At 39.0% G+C, this 18,534-nt stretch overlaps 3 protein-coding genes and 1 long non-coding RNA gene across 4 annotated transcripts; 2 read left to right on the top strand and 2 right to left on the bottom strand.

Moving 5' to 3' along the window:
- The first annotated feature begins 238 nt into the window (after nt 1-238).
- LOC137573268 (uncharacterized) lies at nt 239-2,252 on the top strand. The gene has a single exon (XM_068285156.1). It carries the CDS (start codon nt 245-247, stop codon nt 1,997-1,999), a length of 1,755 nt encoding a protein of 584 aa, XP_068141257.1. The 5' UTR covers nt 239-244; the 3' UTR covers nt 2,000-2,252.
- Nucleotides 2,253-4,251: 1,999 nt separating this feature from the next.
- On the bottom strand, nt 4,252-5,602 carry LOC137573224 (27 kDa hemolymph protein). The gene is made up of 2 exons (XM_068285096.1): nt 5,320-5,602; nt 4,252-5,244 (listed from the first exon to the last, which is right to left on the bottom strand). The coding sequence occupies exons 1-2, from the start codon at nt 5,483-5,485 to the stop codon at nt 4,472-4,474; spliced, it is 939 nt and encodes a 312-aa protein (XP_068141197.1). The 5' UTR covers nt 5,486-5,602; the 3' UTR covers nt 4,252-4,471.
- Nucleotides 5,603-8,428: 2,826 nt separating this feature from the next.
- LOC137573455 (uncharacterized) lies at nt 8,429-11,262 on the bottom strand. The gene is made up of 3 exons (XR_011031889.1): nt 11,241-11,262; nt 9,232-9,281; nt 8,429-8,656 (listed from the first exon to the last, which is right to left on the bottom strand). It is a non-coding gene; the product is annotated as an uncharacterized lncRNA (long non-coding RNA).
- Nucleotides 11,263-14,859: 3,597 nt separating this feature from the next.
- LOC137573414 (uncharacterized) lies at nt 14,860-16,497 on the top strand. Its single transcript, XM_068285350.1, has 3 exons — nt 14,860-14,923; nt 14,997-15,343; nt 15,427-16,497. Exons 1-3 carry the CDS (start codon nt 14,860-14,862, stop codon nt 16,495-16,497), a joined length of 1,482 nt encoding a protein of 493 aa, XP_068141451.1.
- The last annotated feature ends 2,037 nt before the right edge of the window (nt 16,498-18,534 follow it).

The raw sequence follows: 18,534 nt of genomic DNA, 5'->3' as shown, positions 1-18,534 counted from the left end.
AGATGGATAATGATACTTTAAAACATTTTATTATATACACACACACACACCCACACACACACACTCATGTATATGGGACAATGATGACTTACCAAGACAATGTGTTACCTCCATCATTTTCGCTACATTCATAGCCAGTCTAGTATACCAGATAAGATGGCTCTTTATCAAACCGATTAGATTGGTGGCCAAACTATAGCAGTTATGGTAATGCTACCGGCGTTCTAGTTTGCTATTAGCCGTCATGGCACTAAGAGGTGGTTTTGCCAAAGCAACTATTTTGGTATTTCTGGCACTGTTCGCCCTGCTGCTGGTGATCAACATTGGTCACCATGACACACGGCAGCAATTGCACGATGCATTGCTGTCATACAGAGCTAAGGCAGCGGTTTCATCGCCTCCTACAATTAATAAAGTGACGCCGCCAGCCGTTCAGTACGTTGAAGAGCCCGTCGATGAGCAATTAGTTTTACAATTGGAGCAGGAATTACCAGAAGTGGATTATAAATATTGGTATTATCAGGCCAAACCAAAAACGTATCGTTTAAATAAGACCTGTGCTCCCTATCCGGATCCATTGGAGCTGCAATTGCACAACATATATTGGCAGAGTTTCTTGAATGCGAATGTCACATTTCGACTGTATGCTGCCTACTTGGATACACGGCAGGATGGCACAGAAGGGCCCCGAGTGAGAGTGCTGGGCACAGCGAATCAAATCGGTGATGGTTTCCCACCAACATATTGTCATCTGTGGTACGACAATCACAGTCAACCGATAATCGTGAATGTCACCGCATTTGTCAGCGTGTGGGTGAAGGCGTGGGGAAATAAGCCTCAGCTGAGTTATCCCCACTTACTCAGTTGTCCATTGCCCAAAGAGGTGCCGCCAAACCTAATCGATGCCATACCAAGAACAGTGTCTTTAGTTACCGATGAATGCAAGAAGGCCACCAATTCGCTTAGAGTGCACTACGAACGGAACACGAATAACGATAATAATGACACTGACGATGACACGAATACAACAGCGATCAGTCCGAAAGCACTGAATTTCGGGGTCTGTGTTAAGGGCTTTGATTTCCCCTATGTGGATTTGTCGGAACGTCTTATCGAATGGTTTGAAATGCAACGCATAATGGGCGCCACACGTATCTATGCCTACATGTACGATGTGCATCCGTCAGTGCAGCGGGTGTTGGACTATTATCAGCATGAGGGCTTCCTGGAGCTGCGACCCTTGACCATGGCCAATGGTATGCCCCGTTTGAAGCACTATCAACATATGCTACTCCAACAGCGGCTTCTAGTTAAACGTCTGAATGAGCTAATTCCTTACAATGATTGCTTCTATCGCAATATGTATCGTCATGATTACCTTCTGAATGTGGATATCGACGAGGTGATTTTGCCCTTGGGCAATTTGACCAACTGGCAGCAGGTTCTAGAGACCACGATGGCAACCGAGTTAAGCAAACCATCGACAAAGTGTCCCAAAGGTTTTGTTGCGTTTTGCTTTATCAACACCTACTTCAGCAAGGCTGTGGGCGATGCCACCAACCACGAGGAAGCCGAACAGTCCGAAGAGCTCTATGTTCTCCAGCATGTGATGCGTCATCGGAATTACTCACGTCCTGGCCAGGCCACTAAATGCTTTCATAATACCAACTTATCTATAACGCTACACAATCATTTCACTCTGAAATGGATAACAGATGGCTGCAGGCCACGAACTGTCAGCACCGAACATGGCCAAATGCAGCATTATCGCGAACCGGACAAGAAGTATGAGCCTTCCGAACTGGTCGAGGATCGTAGCATATGGAGATTCGCTTCAGAATTGCGTAAAAATGTCGAGCATGTGTGGATTCATTTGAATGATGGTGCACAGCAAACGATTGGTAATTTGGAAGAGGAACAATCCTTAGATGAATTACTAGAGGAGGATCTAGCAGAGGAACAGACACAACAGCAGGAACAGATACTGGCTACTAAATAACGTCTGAGGCTAAATACCATTTAGGTTTAATTCTAAGTTTATTTTTTTTTTCTATGTTTAAGTTTATGACTGTAAATACATTCACATATACTCAGCTATAATCAGGTAGGGCTATATATCAGGGTAGGGCTGTGCTGTACATATTAAATGATATACCTGGTCTAATCAGTCAATCAACAGACAACAGACACAATTGTGATTTGATTGGTCTGCCAAAAATAATAATAAATAAATTACAATATAAATAAACCAAAACAAAATGACTTTATACGATGACCCTCATCTACAGCTATCTTCATACTCGAGATTGTAGTCTATCCAAAAATTATATTGAAAAAAGTCAACAAATAGTTTGTGATAAAAGTCTTCCTCAACTCATTGTACAACTTTAGTCTTTTATTGATGTAGACACTTTCACTGAATGTCTTATCACATGAGTTATAGGGAAAACCTTGAGATATCTTTATAACTTGCAATTTTACTTAAGAACAAAAGGAAAATATCACATTTGATGGGCATTTCGCTACCTCGTGAATGATATTACCAGCATAATGGATTTTTAGATAAAAATTTGTTTCTTCTCTTTTTTCTAGCTACTGATATGAGATGAGTGTGTAAAGCTAAATGGGATTAGAAATATACTCAATTTTACTCATATTTAATCTCAAGTAGTTGACTTTCTCGATTGCTAACATTCTTAGGCAATCGATTTCAGTCAAAGCCAATGGACATGTCTGAATTGATTGATGCAAATTTATTGTGTTATTTGGCGATAATAAGTATTATGATGATGACAATGATGATGATGGCGTTCAGAATGGTACACTTTTCATATTCTCACTGTACTATATTATCGGTGAAACGATGTCGCAGAAATATACATATGCTCACTTCAACTATTACCATGGACCCCCGCAAAACACCGTAACTGTTATAAGATAAATCTAACAAAATTAATAACAATAATTATTTTCGGTCCCTGCTATCTAGTTTTTTAGATATTTTAATTTGCTTTGTTTTTCAGTTTTGCACTGAATGATTGCTTTTAAACGCAATCGTCTAATTTTGTCGTGATAGAGCTATTAAATTGGCAAAACTTATATGTAATTCGTATCAGTAAAGATCGAGATAGCGATATCAATTACCAAGAATTGATATGCCTTTAAGACTATTAATTAATTTGACATTAGTATTGCTTTAAATTAAATACCACCTGCGTCCGAACGTTGATCAATAACAGCCTAAAACTATGCTACGATTTCTAGTATTCATTTATTTGACAATAAAAAGCTTTTATCTCTCTGTCTCTGTTTCTTTTATATACCCTTGCAACAAGTCTTATCAAAATGTTGAGACATTTGGTATCTCATTTCGATATTTTCGCTTTACTAGCTTTTTGCTAATCCAAACAATTAAGAAGGCTTATTTTAATGACAATGCTTCTTAAAGCAAATATTAATGAAACGATCAAACTGGAAACCCAATGTGTGAGTGAGAAAGAGAGTTTAAGAGAGAGAGAGAGAGAGAGACACTTGGACGGTGGATGAAATTTTCGTCACTTCAATTATTCATTCAGTATTTCTCTTTGTTTTTACTTGACTGTTTACTTGTTTGTTATTCGTTTGTGTGTCTGTTGATTCAAGTTAACTCTTATCAAAGAACAATGTATGAGACATATGCCAATTGAGCATATTTAGTGGTAAATATTTGTCAAATCGCGAAAAAAAAAACTGAACTAAAACAGAAAACACAAAAACTATAACAAAAAGTCTATTGTTAATAAAGTTTAAACTATCCCAGCGACGATTTTAAAATAAACCATTTAACATTTAGATTTTTGAGCTGTTGCCGGGTAACCCTTTTTTTGGGGGGTTTTTGAAAAACCCAACAAGTATATGTAAATAAAATAAGTTTTTGGGAATTTGCACCGAAAGTTTCAAATAAAATTAACCTAATTCATGCATATCGTAAATGTTCTATCTTATCGAACAATTCGATTCTTATTTTTGTATATGTGTGTGTATACATAAATATTTATTTTTACTGTGTGATAATTTGTTTCTTTTGCCGCAGCATTTGTCCAAGGCCCTTCAACTTCTTGGTTCCGATTCAGTCGAATCAGCAATATATTTTCGCTTTGAATGGCAAAACTTCTGAGTTCTGTATTTCATTTTTGCGATTTCGGTCAATCTTATGGCGGGCTATCTGTATCTGTGGACATGTATCAGTCAGACCATAGAAAAGACCATTCATTTTATATACTTAGCAATCGTTTCGTTTATTATTAGCAATAAATATGGTAGGTAGAGGTAATTGCAAGGTGGAAGGTGAACAATATGACGCAACCCTCTAAGAACATGATACAAAAAAAAAAAAAAAAAAAAAAAAAAAAAAAAAACCTTTTAAAGCACTAAGAAAATTGCAAAAGAAATTTTACCCTATAAAGCTTGTGTATCGGATTTATTTGATTAACTAGTTACGTAGGACCATGGCACCCATAGTTAGGATTAAAGTACTCGCTAGAGTGGTGGTTAATTGAGTGGCAGCTCCTGTGCCATTCCCGCTGGCGGCCATCAGTATTGGCTTCTCATTGGATCGGGCATTCATCCAGGCCTGGCAGTCGGTCTCGTTCTTAACGAAACGGAAAATCGACTGAACTATATTCGCGGGTGTAATCTCGGAACATTGCTCCAAATGATGCACCACACATGCCTCGAAACTCTGCAAATCGACGCAGTGGGTGGGCGTGAACAGCAGTTCGGGGCGACTCATCAGATCGGAGATCTGGCCATCTTTGGGAATATACTGATGGAACGAACGGTTCATGCAGTGGCTGATGGCCTCCTTGTTGGCTTCCAGGCACTCGGGACCCTGTTCGGCAACAAATAGGGCAATCTGGTCACCACCTCGAGTGCAGGCGAATCCCAAGAGAGCGGCACCAATACGCATCATGGTGGCCTGTTGGTTTTTCTCCTCAGCGCTCAGACATGGCTGGATTTTCTCATTGAACTCCTTGACACAGTTCTCCGCCTCGGGGGCCTTTTGGCAATACTTGTGGAATACTGTATCCAAATCGCCAGTTGGTTTTGCCACCTCCATTTCCTCTTGCAATGCCGTTAGATTTGCCACCTTGGACAAACATGTAGACATTTTGGCTGTGGCCTTCTCAATCTCCAAATAGAGAGTGGAATTCTCCGAACCGGTGACTTTTTTGCATTTCTCTCTGTACATGCGTTTGATGTCATCTGAGTTGGAAATTGTTGCACTGATCAGTTATCGTTCATTGGTTGATTTCAGAAATCAGTCATTATGTCACTTACCCACGCTGACATTTGTATTCCGATATTCTGGCGGCAGGAACTGGGATGTCAAGCCACCCAATTGACCGGCATTCACCTGCTGCGGCTTGGGACTGGCCTGCACCTCGATTAATATGGCCCCCAAAGTGGCCATCAGGCATACAGCCATCAAGACATATTTGTTCATTTTGGCTTAAGATATGTATATACTCGTCTCGAATTCGCTGCCTCTCGGTTCACTTCTCTTCGGTGGACGTCCGCCGTGCTTTGCTTTGTCTCAATGAATGCGGTTTCTCGTTGAGTAGCTTCACTGCCGCAGCCGTGGCCACCGATCAGGCAACGAAACTCTGATAAGCTGCCTTGCCACAGTGGTCTGTGGTTAAACAAAACAAAGCTTAATGCAAACAGATGAGCTCTAGCGAGACTTAGCTAAGACAATTTAGCTATTAAAACTGTTTTAGTTTAATACAGAAACCTTGAATGGCCAAGGGATATTTATATGGAATTCCAATTTCGTTTGGTTGTTAGTTTTTAGTTTATATAGCATTCGAACCACTGTGGCACGACCATTGTCAATCAGACGACTACGAAAGCATTTACACTTCGGCACCAGGTCCGGAACATTTATTCATTTTGCCAATGGAAAAACTTACTTTGTCTCTGGGTAATGAGTAAGTGTGACTATCATGCACACACCAATTGTGTGTGTGTGTGGGTGTATGGAGGCAAAGTACAAAGCAGTACTAAGATACCCCCACACTGCCCCTTCCAAACATAGTATCATAGTTAGTCCCATTCCAATTCTATACGAGTTGTAATCTGTCATCCGTTTTACAAATTACAAAACGGACGGCCTGGAGACCAAACATACCAATTATAAAAATACATATACCGAATGACGATATCGCTTGACTTACAAAAAAAAAACACGAAGAAGAAAAAAGGTGGTAGAAAATAACTTATCGGGTTATCTTATCATTGCGAACCATGGCTAATATATTATTTATAAGCTAAACATTATTGATAATGGATGAATAGGTAATGGTAACCGTAAACTGAATACCGCATAACAACTAAAATAAAATATTTGGAGTTTTAAAAGAAACACCTTGAAATTCTTAGGCTTTAGCTAATCGATATGCCTTACATATGACAAGGGTATAGAATTTGTTTTAGCACAAAGAACATAAAGACAATAAGGTTCGATTCCCTGGAAACGTCAGTGAATCAGTTTCCTCAACGTTTTCCTGCTTAAAATTGGTTCATAGTCCATTTCAGAGTTATTCCAGGTGCGATATGATGATGAATATGTATAATATTTCTTATACAATGCAATATAAGTATATTATGGGTTTATATAGCTCATTTAGTTGAAGACTTTACAATGACTTAACTTTTCAATGGCAACTGAAACCGAAGACGACCATTATGGATACATACGTGAGGGTTTTTCGACTTTTCTTCTATTTTTGGTTTGTGGAGTTTGTTTTTCGTTCAAGTTGTCTATTTCGTAATTTAATTATTATTTGACTTGTTTTGTACACTGAGAAAAACGAACAGGCTGTATAGGAAATGATTGAAAATGTAATTATTATGCATATTAAATTCATTACAGCTTTATTTAAACGGATGTTGCTGCGCTTTGCTAAGTTTTCTTCAAGTGTCCAAGTCACGCGTTATTATCCATGACATTGGGTTTATCTGATATATATATGTGTACTTGTATGTGTATGTGAGTACAGACTACTGAAACAAAAACCAGTTCTAATTGCTCATTCAAAGTTCAAGTAGTTCAACTTGTTGCTGGTAGGGGTGGGGGGGGAAAAGGGGGCTTAAGTCACAACACAATTGTCGGGCATGAGGGTATTATAGTAGCTTTGACTCTTAATCTCCTCCGTTGGATTTGTGATGTGATTTTGCATAATATAGTCTTCGAGAGCCAATGCCAAACGTTGCTCATGAGCCCCATCCAAAGGTTCCGTAATGGGCAACACATTGGCCAGAGTTGACGACAAAGATGTCACGAGCAGACGACGTTCGGTTATTTCACGCAAAGTCTCGATTTGGTCTCCAATGTAGCCAGGCAGCAGGATAATCTGGCGTTTTCTGAAACGCTCCTGACGCGTTTGCTTCGACCAGTGGGCCAGGTCACTTAGATTGGCCAAATTGAGATTAATGACCACCAGTACAAGACCATTGTCGTCCTCACTGCATTTGAGTAGATCCTCTGGTTGTTGGTGGACCAAACTGGATACCCATTCGGTGTAGCTCACCATTAGAAGGCGCACATTGAACAGACGACGCAAATTGTTCAGGCAACGCAGGGGATAACATCCACGGGCCACGGCACTCAGCATCAAGGAGATATTCGCCAACGAGCGACCTGTGATCAGGGATTGCAGCTCATCGGGAAGCAAGTAAGGAGGCTCCCAGGGTTGTGGATCGAAACGCTGCCGACGATTAACATCCAGACGCTTTGGCAATTTGCCACGAGCCACACGCAAACGCTGCAAATCCAACTGAATTTTTAGATAGTCAGAGACATTATTTCAGATAAATGTAAATATTGGGAAGCCATTTTGGGACCTACCACCAGATCCCTTTCGGCCCAATAGAAACGTGAAGGTCTCTCACGATCGCCATAATTGTTGAGGGTAATCAAATCACGTTCGACTTCCACATTGGCCAGACCGAACATTCCCTTATTCACATAGATGGCCATGCGACTCAATTGGGTGGCATAGATCATGGCGGGCAAATGCTTCAGTGGCTCCGGTGTCAAGCGATTTACACTCGCCACGCGAGCCTCCGTCTCAAAGAAGTACTGCCAAACAACGTTGCGATCCAAAGGGTTAAGTTTCTTAGTTATTTTCTGATCGAAACGCTCATCAACCGCATTATAGACACGACGATGTTTTGGCTCCCGTTGCACGTAGACGTCATGGAACCAATTGAGCAATTTGCGAGACTCTCGCCTCTCATCCTCTGTGATCAAACGTCCCACGGGAATGTGGAAAAAGATTTGAGCCCGTGCCAGACCCAACTGCAGATACTCATAGTTTAATATATATTGAACCACATGACTGCATTGGAAATATACTAAACGTAAGTCAATAAACTGTGGATACACAAGATGCAGCAGCTGACAGAAGGCAGCGCCGCTACAGAAATCGCTATAGTCCTCGATTTGGCATTGCAGCAGTCGATTGACCCACAAAAGCAGAGGATCGGGTGTTGGCAATGGCAATTGGACAATTTTTTCAAACACAAATGGGTAGGCTCGATGGATGGGGACGGGTGTGGGAAGTCGTGGTAAGCGGCGATGTCGTCGTCTTTGTCGTCTTTGCGTTAACATATTCTAAAGAGTAAATGGGATTAATTGTTAATATCTTATCATTAATATTTCGATAGTTGTTCGAATGTTCAATATATATGTATGTATACAGTAACATTTGACAGGCCTTTGCTTGTGCTCGTGGGGATCTTCTATGTTAATGATGGCATTGATGGCACAAAACGAAAACAAAGTTGAAAAGAGGCTTAACGGATTGGCAATTTAATTGCTAGTCTGATGCAAAAATTGCCTCAATATGCACATGAATACAAATGAATAAGCGAATGCAGCAGCAGTGTTTGAGTGTGTGTCTATCTGTGTGAATTAATTCACCCCTCAATGCCTTAACTTCCTTCCGTCACACATTCATTTGGACCGCTTTAATCAGACATCGTCAAGGACTGTGCCAAGCTGTGTGCAGTTTGCCTGACTGGCTGACTGGCTGAATGGTTGGCTGCTCTATGAGCTTAGTCGTGTGCTTTACTATCCAATTAAGCTCGGAAATATATTTAGCAAACTAATGAATTATAAACAGACGTACATACATACACACAGTGCGTATATATGTACATACCCTTACCCTACATACATATACATACATATTTAGCCGCAACGGCAATAATGGAGGGTGGTCGCAAGGTGGCAAGAGCTAAAAGAAAATGAGAAAAAATTAAAATATGGCAGGAAAAATGAAATAAAAGTAAATCTTACACAATCAAAACGAAATCGCAGTACCCTAAAAGTTTCACTTTTCCACTTGGCTCTAATCCTATATCATAGTTTTTGAATAGATTGGGATTTTTTCCAAACCGACTTTAATTATATGTGTTGAACTACATGAAAGTAATGAAAATGCCATTTGGTGACCCCGACGACATGTCTTAAAGATCCACAAAAGTAAAATTTCACCAAAAATTTCTATACCTACTTACTTACTAGTATATGTACATACATATATAGCCATGTCTATCCAACCCTAGGACCAGCGAAATGCGAAATGAGTGGAAGTTAATGGGTAAGGTAAGGTGGAATGGAGCAACTTTGTGCTGGATGCCTGACTGGCTGGCTGCTTGGCTGGTTGGCTGGTTGGCTGGATGCCTGCAGTGCTGTATCCTTTTAAATGAAATTAAGCTAATTTCGGGAAACAGGCAGGCAAAGCAGCGCGTTGTGAACGGAACCACGCCCACGCAATACGCCCTAGTTCGCTAGAATTTAATTCAATGCAGGGGCCAACACACGCACACACACACACACACACATCAGTACAACCTCATGCATATGCATGGTTCTAGGTGTGCGTGTGTGTGTGTGTGTGCCGCGTGCGAAATCAAAGTTGCTTCATATGTATGTGATGAGAGTGTGAGTGTAAGTGTGAGTGTCTGTTTTAGCTATTTGCAGCACATGCTACATGTCTGCTTCCATCATCTCTCTCCTGACTTGCCCCTGCCCCCCACTCCAACTGTGTTTCTGTTTCCCTCTCATCTGGCATCTGGCATCTGTCCCACCTGCCCCATACATCCATCCTGTTGCCGTTGCCCTGTATATTGTAATTTATTATCCTGCATGGCAAAAAGGATTTTCATCAATTAATCATACTGATGATTCTCTCTACTGCTGCAGTTCAGGTTAGTGTGCACACACGCACACACATATACACACACACAGACACAGAGATTCCCAAAGCTTTGCCAAATATTTTTATAGTGATTAAGAGGCAACTTGGGAAGAGAAACAGCAAGCAACAGCATAAGCATACCTAGTTAGAGCAGTCAAGAATTAAATTAGTGCAAATCATGGGTATGCATAACGCTTTTATACTTTTAGTGACCCCGACGTCACTAAGGCATAGCCAAACTTAATGACCCAAGTGAATATTTGGCTTCTAGTGAATTCCAATTCAAATTGTTAAGATACAAGCCAACTAATAAAAAGTTGTTATACTATCACCGATAGTGAGGTTGAGTTTAGGTCTGAGCTTTAAGTATTTCACTTTACACAAGAACTTTCCCTTCGTGCCCATTGAATGCTCCTTAAAACCGCTTGTTCACAAGCAAACCAATTGGTTTTTCTCCTGTCTTGGCACATGTCCAACCACAAATGTTTAAGCTGTCCAACTGTCCAGCTGTTTGTTTGTCCGGTCGTCGGGCTGCCCGGCCCGGTCTGCCATTCTGCCGTGGCCTTGGCCTCGACTCCAAACATGCAAGAAGTCTATTCGGAGTATTTAGAGTGATTTATAGACTATGCCTGGAACCGAACATACATACATAATTCATCTGCCCCCCCACTCTAAGCTACTCTCCCTTTCTCTCACTCTCTCTCTCTCTCTCGCTTTCTCTCTAAAGATGCACCATGTTTAGTGCAACCAAAGAGAAATTGTTATATTTTAGCATAAAATCAGCTTAAAGTGCAAATTTCCTAGACGAATGCCATCAATTATTCGAAGCCAAAGTGAATTACAGCAAAGTAAGTAAGCAACTAAGAAACGATAAACAATTTTTACTATGCAGAATTTAATTTAAATAAACAATTAGGCAACCAATTCAAAAATGGAAAAAACCTCTTTCACTTTGCATACAATATTTCCCATTCCCATACAATTGTTACTCACACTTTTCGAGGGTATAAGGAGATCCTTTCACCTAAAGACTTGAATGCGCACTAAATCAATTTCCAAGTGAAACTCTCTTCATATGCTGCACACATATATATAGGTACTTGATCAGATTCCTCGATTCGCAATGATCAGCAATGTTTTCTATAATTTCATTGAATACTCGTATTCCCCTGCTTCTTAGGAGGAAGTTGTTTATAAACATTTGATTAAGTGTCTCAACTATCAGGGTAACTGAAGATGTTACTTAGCGAACGTTTAGTCTTTTGTCTTGAGTGTTCGGAAAACTTTCGTTGATATGAAAATTCGAATTTAATTTAAATGTCAGCCATAAGTATACATATATTAGACTAGCTGACATACTCTGCGTATACGTAATTTTTATTAGGTCGACTATGGACATTATGTGAAATGAAAAACTGGAACAACAATTTGTCATTTAAAACTCATTTGAAATTCTTAAAGATTCTAAATGTAAGTAAAAACATTTTAGCATTTTAAATACAATGTTTTCTGTTTGTAAACGAAAGTAATGGAAATAACAATTCGTTCAGAGTTTAAGCAGTTTGCCTTTAAGCCATTTATTATTCAACAGCCACTTGAGATCATCAACTGAAATAGTTCTTCTTGTTCTTTATTTAGGCCATAAATTTGTTGTTGTGCAACTTTTTGTTCTGTTTACCCCTTTTTGCTGCCGTGGCTGCTGAATCTAACTTTGGCTTTGGCTGTGGCTTCTTCCAGCTAACTAAACCTGGGCCAACTGGTCTACTTGTGCCTCTAATATAATGTGACACCAGCTGCTTAATGTTTTGGTTAAAAGCATTTTAAGTGAAATGCAACAGCATGTGAAGCAGAAGGAGGAGGGCAGAGGAACAGATTGGGGGGCGGGTAAACCTTTACTTTTGGAGTGGAGTTTTGGGGTGAAGCCTTCCTTACCCCATGCTCACCCACATAATAATAATTTAGCATCTCCTAGTGGCCGCAAGCAAAAGAAGTTGCCGCATTCGGGAATGGGGCCAATTCTATGGGTCACACCAACACAAAAGCACACACACACACACACGTACATTGCAATTTGCTTTAACGAAAGGATACAACACGTGATGCAATGATAACAAATTTCAGTATATGGACTTTATGATACCCTTCAACTGTTTTTTAAGAGTAATATACTAAATCAATTTCTTCTGTCGAGTGCTGGAGATGTATTCTTTAAAGACAAAATCGAAAACTTGTATTCGTTTCCTTATTAAGGACACTATGGCAAAGGTAGAAGTTTCTGAAGACTTTATAAGTAAATTCATATAAACTTACCTATTTCCCAACATTGCTGAATCACTGCATCAAAAGTTTTAAGGAACTCTGCTCCTCGGATGGTGGCAATGTCATCATCATTCATTTGCGCTCAGGTGCGTTTTCGTATGCGATTTTTGGAGGAGCCGGCAGCACAGTATATAACCTCCACCCACTGTTCCACCTCCATCCCCTCCCCTCCTTGTGCAGCTATCTGTGGCATACCAAGCTCTGCTTTTCTTTCCGCCCTTTTGTAATCTTTTGTGAAAGCAATAAGACGACAACCACGTACAACCAAAGTAGCAACAACAGTCAAGTGATTCCTAAGCCTCAGTCTCAGCTCCTATCTCACAGGCATTCTGTTTCGTCTGGCTAGCTGACTGGCTGGCTGGCTGTCTGGCTCCGGTTTGCCGCCATTATGTTATTCGAAGACCCACCACCTGACTCCATAGTTAATTTATTTTGCCTGGAAACTCTCAAATTTAAACAAACACAGAGTATTGCAGCTGCTGACGTAGAAATCCATCTGATCTCACAGCTTTGAAATCTATTTGACGTAAGTGGAAATTTTGAACTGATGTGTGCCAGTCTTTTTTTATGTCAACGACCTCATTATCCTAATTGATAAAATAAATAATTGATTTAAATAAATTGATAAAAGCAGACTCGATCAATTCAAAGTAAGACCAAATAACTAAATATCATTTAAAAACGGAAAGAGTTATTAAACGAAGTTCTCGGCTTCCAAAGTTGAGCCCTGCTGGCGGCAAGGATAAGAATCGACGCAGGATCGCTTGAAATTTAAACTTAAAACGCCATTTTATTTAGCATAAATGCTAATGGTCCCGACCTCAATCATAATTTAGAAAATGGCGGCAGTTCAAAACTGAAAATCTTTTCTTAGCCAATTTTTTACATAAGAAAAAAATGAGAAAAATCACAAAAAAAAAACTTCATATCTCCGAAAGTAACTTCGAACTTCGCATAATCCTTTCGGGATGATATTCTAAATATTCTAGAATAATGTTAGCTGAACAAACACAAATTAAACAAAAAATTCCCAACTAAGAATACTCCCTTAAGTATTCAGAGTTGGTAACTCAACTTGTACAAATATCACAGTCATGTGATAGAACAAAAAAGAAACCAAAAACTAAATGTGCCAAAAATAATATATAAACATCAGCAGATATGTATATGTATATGTATATTGTACATACATATATACATACATGTCGAACTGGGTTCTGATTCCATAGAAATAACAAGGTCCGTTTAGGTTTATACCCTCTATTCCGATTAGGTCCTGAATCGAGAATATTCTCAATATCTATGGCGGTATTCCTTTCGCTCATACACATACTTATGCAATGTGCAGAAATGATTAAAGACATTTATTTAAAGACGACATTTTGTACTTTTTTAGACTTCTTTTCATAGTTCTCTATAGCATCCGCTGATGAGCGGCAAATTTTATGGGCCTGGGATTAGATTCCTTAGGAATAACAAGTACCTATTAGATTTAGATTCAATTATTTGGTTAATAGGTTTTATTTTAGATAATATTTAGGTTTAATAATTGACTATAATAGGGATTGAATCGAATGATGAAAGTTTCGTCTTTAGTCATTCGTCTTTAACATTTCTTATTTCATCTTTCATATGTCTTATTGTCTTTAAAAGAGATGCTTGCCACATCGTCTCTTGTAGATTTCTTGACACAGCTGTTCTGAGATGATAAGGCCATTCGGCGTTACCAATCCAACTTCACATACAAACATACATATGTACATATGTGAACCCAAAATAGATATTTAAATAAAATAATATTGTAATACCTTGTATTTGTTTAATGTAATGTAACAATAATATATGTATATATTTGAAAAATCGAAAAATACATAGCTTGTGATGGTTCACATGGGTTAGAGTATATTAAATTTTCATTGCATTGTCAATGAGGCAAAATGAGGTGACGCCAATTCCAACTAGGAGTATAATGTGCGTAGGTAGATTCATTTGTTTGTCAGAGATATTTCGTATTTCGTATGAGTAATAGAAACATATTTTACCATTACTGTTGGTATTTGCATTAAACACAACACAAACTGCCTTTCTGTGGGAAAACATATTTATCAAATAAACGAGCTGAGCACCTTTGGGCTGGAAAGTCAATCTACTTGAGCCATTCAGCGTACTCGGAGATATGTCAGTTAATCGCATTCAACTGTTTCGAATTTTATTTGTTATTATATTTTTGAAATTACTGTTTCTTTTGGGCTTGTATATGCGAAGCAATGTTTATATTAATCAAGAGAATTCAATGCTCGGGGGAAAGCCAAATAAGGTGCAAATCTACGATAAACTGCTGATCGACCGAAGAGGAGGTGAGTGTGAATGAAAATCAAATTAGTATCATTTACTAACAGCTACTGTAAATGCTGGTGTAACTTCCTTTAGAACCAGCATTGAAGCAACGCTTGAAATGGATACGCAAGGAAATGCCCTCATTTCCATTAGATGAGTTAATTGATCACACACATTTAAAAGAAGACCCCAAACAATGCGGATTCGCTCCACATATATTGAATATCCGATTTCACAACGATTACTGGCAAACGGCTAAAACGGACAATCTCACATATTTTCTCTTTGGAGCCTATTATGATAATCGGGAGGCAGTTCCAGAGGCCCCGCTAGTGCGACTTTTGGCCATGGTTGACACGCCATCGACGAAAGATTATCAATATCCGAAAATCTATTGCCAATTCTGGCTAAAGGATCAAAAGGAGCCGGTGATTGTGCCAGTAAGTTCACATAAAAGATGTGGCCATTCGGTTGGGCCCCCGAACGATTCTATCCGCATTTTTTGGATTGCCCCCTGCCCGAGGGCGACTTCAAATGGATGATACCACAGATGGTATCCCTGGTGTCCGAGAGATGCAAAAGAGGCACCAATTTATTGAAGGTGATCTATGAACCGGATGAGGACAAAGAAGATGTGCTAAAATCAGACAATCCAAATGCCTTCCGATTTGCCGTTTGTGTAAAGACCATGGACTTTCTTTATGTCGATAAGTCCTGGCGATTAATTGAATGGTTGGAATTGATGCGACTTCTTGGTGTTGGCAAAGTCGTTCTCTATGACGGGAATATGCATACGAATATGTCGCGTGTGATCAACCACTATTTGGAAACAAATTCTGATTTCGTTGAACTGCGTCCCATGTCGTTGGGCCGAGGGGAACCGCATTCGCCCACTCATTTTCATCACTACGCCATGATGGACGATGGTTTTAATCGAGTTCTCAACGAAATGATACCTTATAATGATTGCTTCTACAGGAATATGTATCGCTATGATTATGTGGGTGTCTTTGATATCGATGAGGTCATAATGCCATTGCACAATGTGACCAATTGGTCGGAACTAGTCGAGCTGGCTCGCATTGTTCCCGACTATGGGGATGTGACTCCAAAGAATTGCACTGAATGGGTTAGCTTCTGTTTTCGCAATGTCTATTTTCCCAGATATCCCGAAAGACCCAAGGTCTATAAGGATCTATCAAGTTCCTTCTATATGCTTCAGCATGTGGAGCGTGTCCAACAGCATTGCAATCGTGGCGACGCGGCCAAATGTTTGCATGACACTCGTTTCGCGGTGGCTCTCCACAACCATTTCACCTTCTATCACACGGAGCAGGCCAGTTGTGCCGCCAAATCGGTGCCCATTGCTTACGCCCAGCTGCACCATTACAGGGAACCCGATACCAAGTCCCTGCTTATAAATCCCATTATCGATGATAACATTTGGCGCTTTCAGCCGGAATTGCAACAGCGCATAGAGCACAAATATAAGACTCTCGGCTTCCTGCCCGATCGCCACAAATTAGAGGAAATCGAATCACAGCGAAGGCATTTGGATGAACAACAACTAAAAGATGCCATAATTCACCCATAAAATGTGATTCATTTAATTTTATTTTGGCTATAGCTTCGATAGCTTTTGGCATAGGGGGAAATAAGGGGAACGTTCTACGATGGGCTTCTCCATACGACCGAAACAATAAAATTTCGATAAGAGATGTTTAGGGTATGCTTAAAAAGGAGACATTTTTTTTTTTTTTTTTTTTGTTAATAAAATTTAACTGATTTCGATTAAATCTATATCCTTGGACATCAGTACGTCAAAGGACGGGTGAGTGTAAGAAAATCTCTGAAATCATTAGACAGGATGACAACTTCAGATTCGTATGTAGATTCACCTTGTTGGTTTCAATTGGCTCTTTTGTCTTCTGTAGAATATATATTTTGGAGAACTTCAGTAGATCTTTTATGTGTGGCAAGACAGAGCATTTATTTTAGTTTTATACTTTATGACCTTGTAAAATATTTTAAAGAGTTATCGCTTTGCCATCTTTTTAAATACGTTTCTGCTCTTTAAACAAGGGTTAAGCTTTAATGGCATTAGAAGGACATTATCTCTGTTTCAGTGTACATTTGTTGACACTTGTTGTTTTGTTGTTTTTTTTTTTTTTTTGTAGTTAGTACAAATTGTTCTCTAAAAATAAAGTTTTCAACTGAATTTAAATATTTACTTAAATGTTTTGGCGAACAACAATTAGTTGGTTTTAAGGTTTAGAAAGTTTTGCAAAAATAAACCCCAAGTATAAATATGTCTTCATTAAATACATAAAACAATAACAAATATTAAATAATAGCTAAACAAATAATAATATTCCAATCGTCTGCTATAAATAATGCAAAGTCTCTAAAAATAATAAATGAAATAAATGTTTATAACAATAAATAGCTGTAGGTACAGTAAAACCACCAAAGGTCCTACCATAACAAGCCGAGGGTGACGAAGTTAGTATACCCTTGCAAATCCCTGTGTTAGTCGCTCTTGTTAATCACTTTCCCATGTGAAAAATTGGTCAAAAAGAACGGTCGATGTCCCAATACAAACTTGTATGATAGGGCCACCGGTTAGGACGACTTTCGGATATAACGACGAAAATCCTGTCGGTCCCTTGAGCGTCGTTTTAACCGGATTCTACTGTACTCCAAAAATTGACTAAATTGGAGCTTCATTCAAATAAAGATTTATTGGGAGTCGTGAATACTTGACAATTCAATTTGGCAAGGTAACAGATTTTCAAAGTTAAAAGTTGTGAAGGATTTTTATAAGTCATTGCTGGGGGTCCTTCAATGCGCAAGTCAAATAAACTACATGATCCAAAAATGATCCTTGTCAAATTCACCTGATGAATGCAAGTCAAACCCATGCGAATGGCAATGGGCTTTTTTCATTTATCTACACAAATAATTCCTTTAAAAACATTATCTTTCACCCAGTGGGTTGAGGTAGCTGGAAAAGTAGGTCGCTGTCCGCTGTTAACATTTAGCAGAGCTCTGTTGCATGACACGGAACAGTTTCAGTTGCCATCGAACCGTTGCACGGGGCGGATGATGTTGAGGACGAATGACTTGCTGATGGGACATTGTAAATAATAATTTTTAAAGATTTTTATTTGGACACTCAACAGTTGTATTAAATATTTAATAGGTTGCCTATTAAAATGCATAATTATGTAAATTGTTTGCCTCTGACCACAGGCAACTTTTTAAATGTTTTCCGATTATTATTACTTTTTTCTATGGTTTTTATTTATGCGTTTTTCTTTCTTCTTTTTGTTAGTTGTTTTGCTTTTTTTTTTGGCAGGGATACAAATTGCAGCACTTCTAATTAATTGCATTGCAGCAATTTAAAAACAAATATTTCGCAGAAATATGTGAATATAAATTGAGCAAACAAAAATGAATAAGAAAAAAACTGCAAATGATAACGGTAAAATGAAATGATAAATTAATGATATGAGCAAAGAGCTGAACAGAAAAACGCACAAGATGAGCAGAAAGGATTTTTTTAATTAAATGGCGAATGAATAGTGAAAAGAGGAAATAGGATCAGGGCCAGTTGAATGGGTAGAAGGAA

This window comes from Drosophila tropicalis, unplaced genomic scaffold, assembly GCF_018151085.1.
Source record: "Drosophila tropicalis isolate 14030-0801.00 unplaced genomic scaffold, ASM1815108v1 contig_4, whole genome shotgun sequence".
Taxonomy (NCBI): domain Eukaryota; kingdom Metazoa; phylum Arthropoda; class Insecta; order Diptera; family Drosophilidae; genus Drosophila; species Drosophila tropicalis.
This window is presented reverse-complemented; position numbering and strand designations above follow the sequence as displayed.

Excerpts from the sequence above, each read along its gene's own strand:
- LOC137573268 (XM_068285156.1), top strand. The coding sequence starts at position 245 with ATGGCACTAAGAGGTGGTTTTGCCAAAGCAACTATTTTGGTATTTCTG.
- LOC137573224 (XM_068285096.1), bottom strand. The coding sequence starts at position 5,485 with ATGAACAAATATGTCTTGATGGCTGTATGCCTGATGGCCACTTTGGGG. Across the intron at positions 5,245-5,319 it reads GAATACAAATGTCAGCGTGG|ATGACATCAAACGCATGTAC; the intron begins GTAAGTGACATA and ends TTTCCAACTCAG.
- LOC137573414 (XM_068285350.1), top strand. The coding sequence starts at position 14,860 with ATGCTCGGGGGAAAGCCAAATAAGGTGCAAATCTACGATAAACTGCTG. Across the intron at positions 14,924-14,996 it reads GCTGATCGACCGAAGAGGAG|AACCAGCATTGAAGCAACGC; the intron begins GTGAGTGTGAAT and ends AACTTCCTTTAG. Across the intron at positions 15,344-15,426 it reads AGGAGCCGGTGATTGTGCCA|GGCGACTTCAAATGGATGAT; the intron begins GTAAGTTCACAT and ends CCCCTGCCCGAG.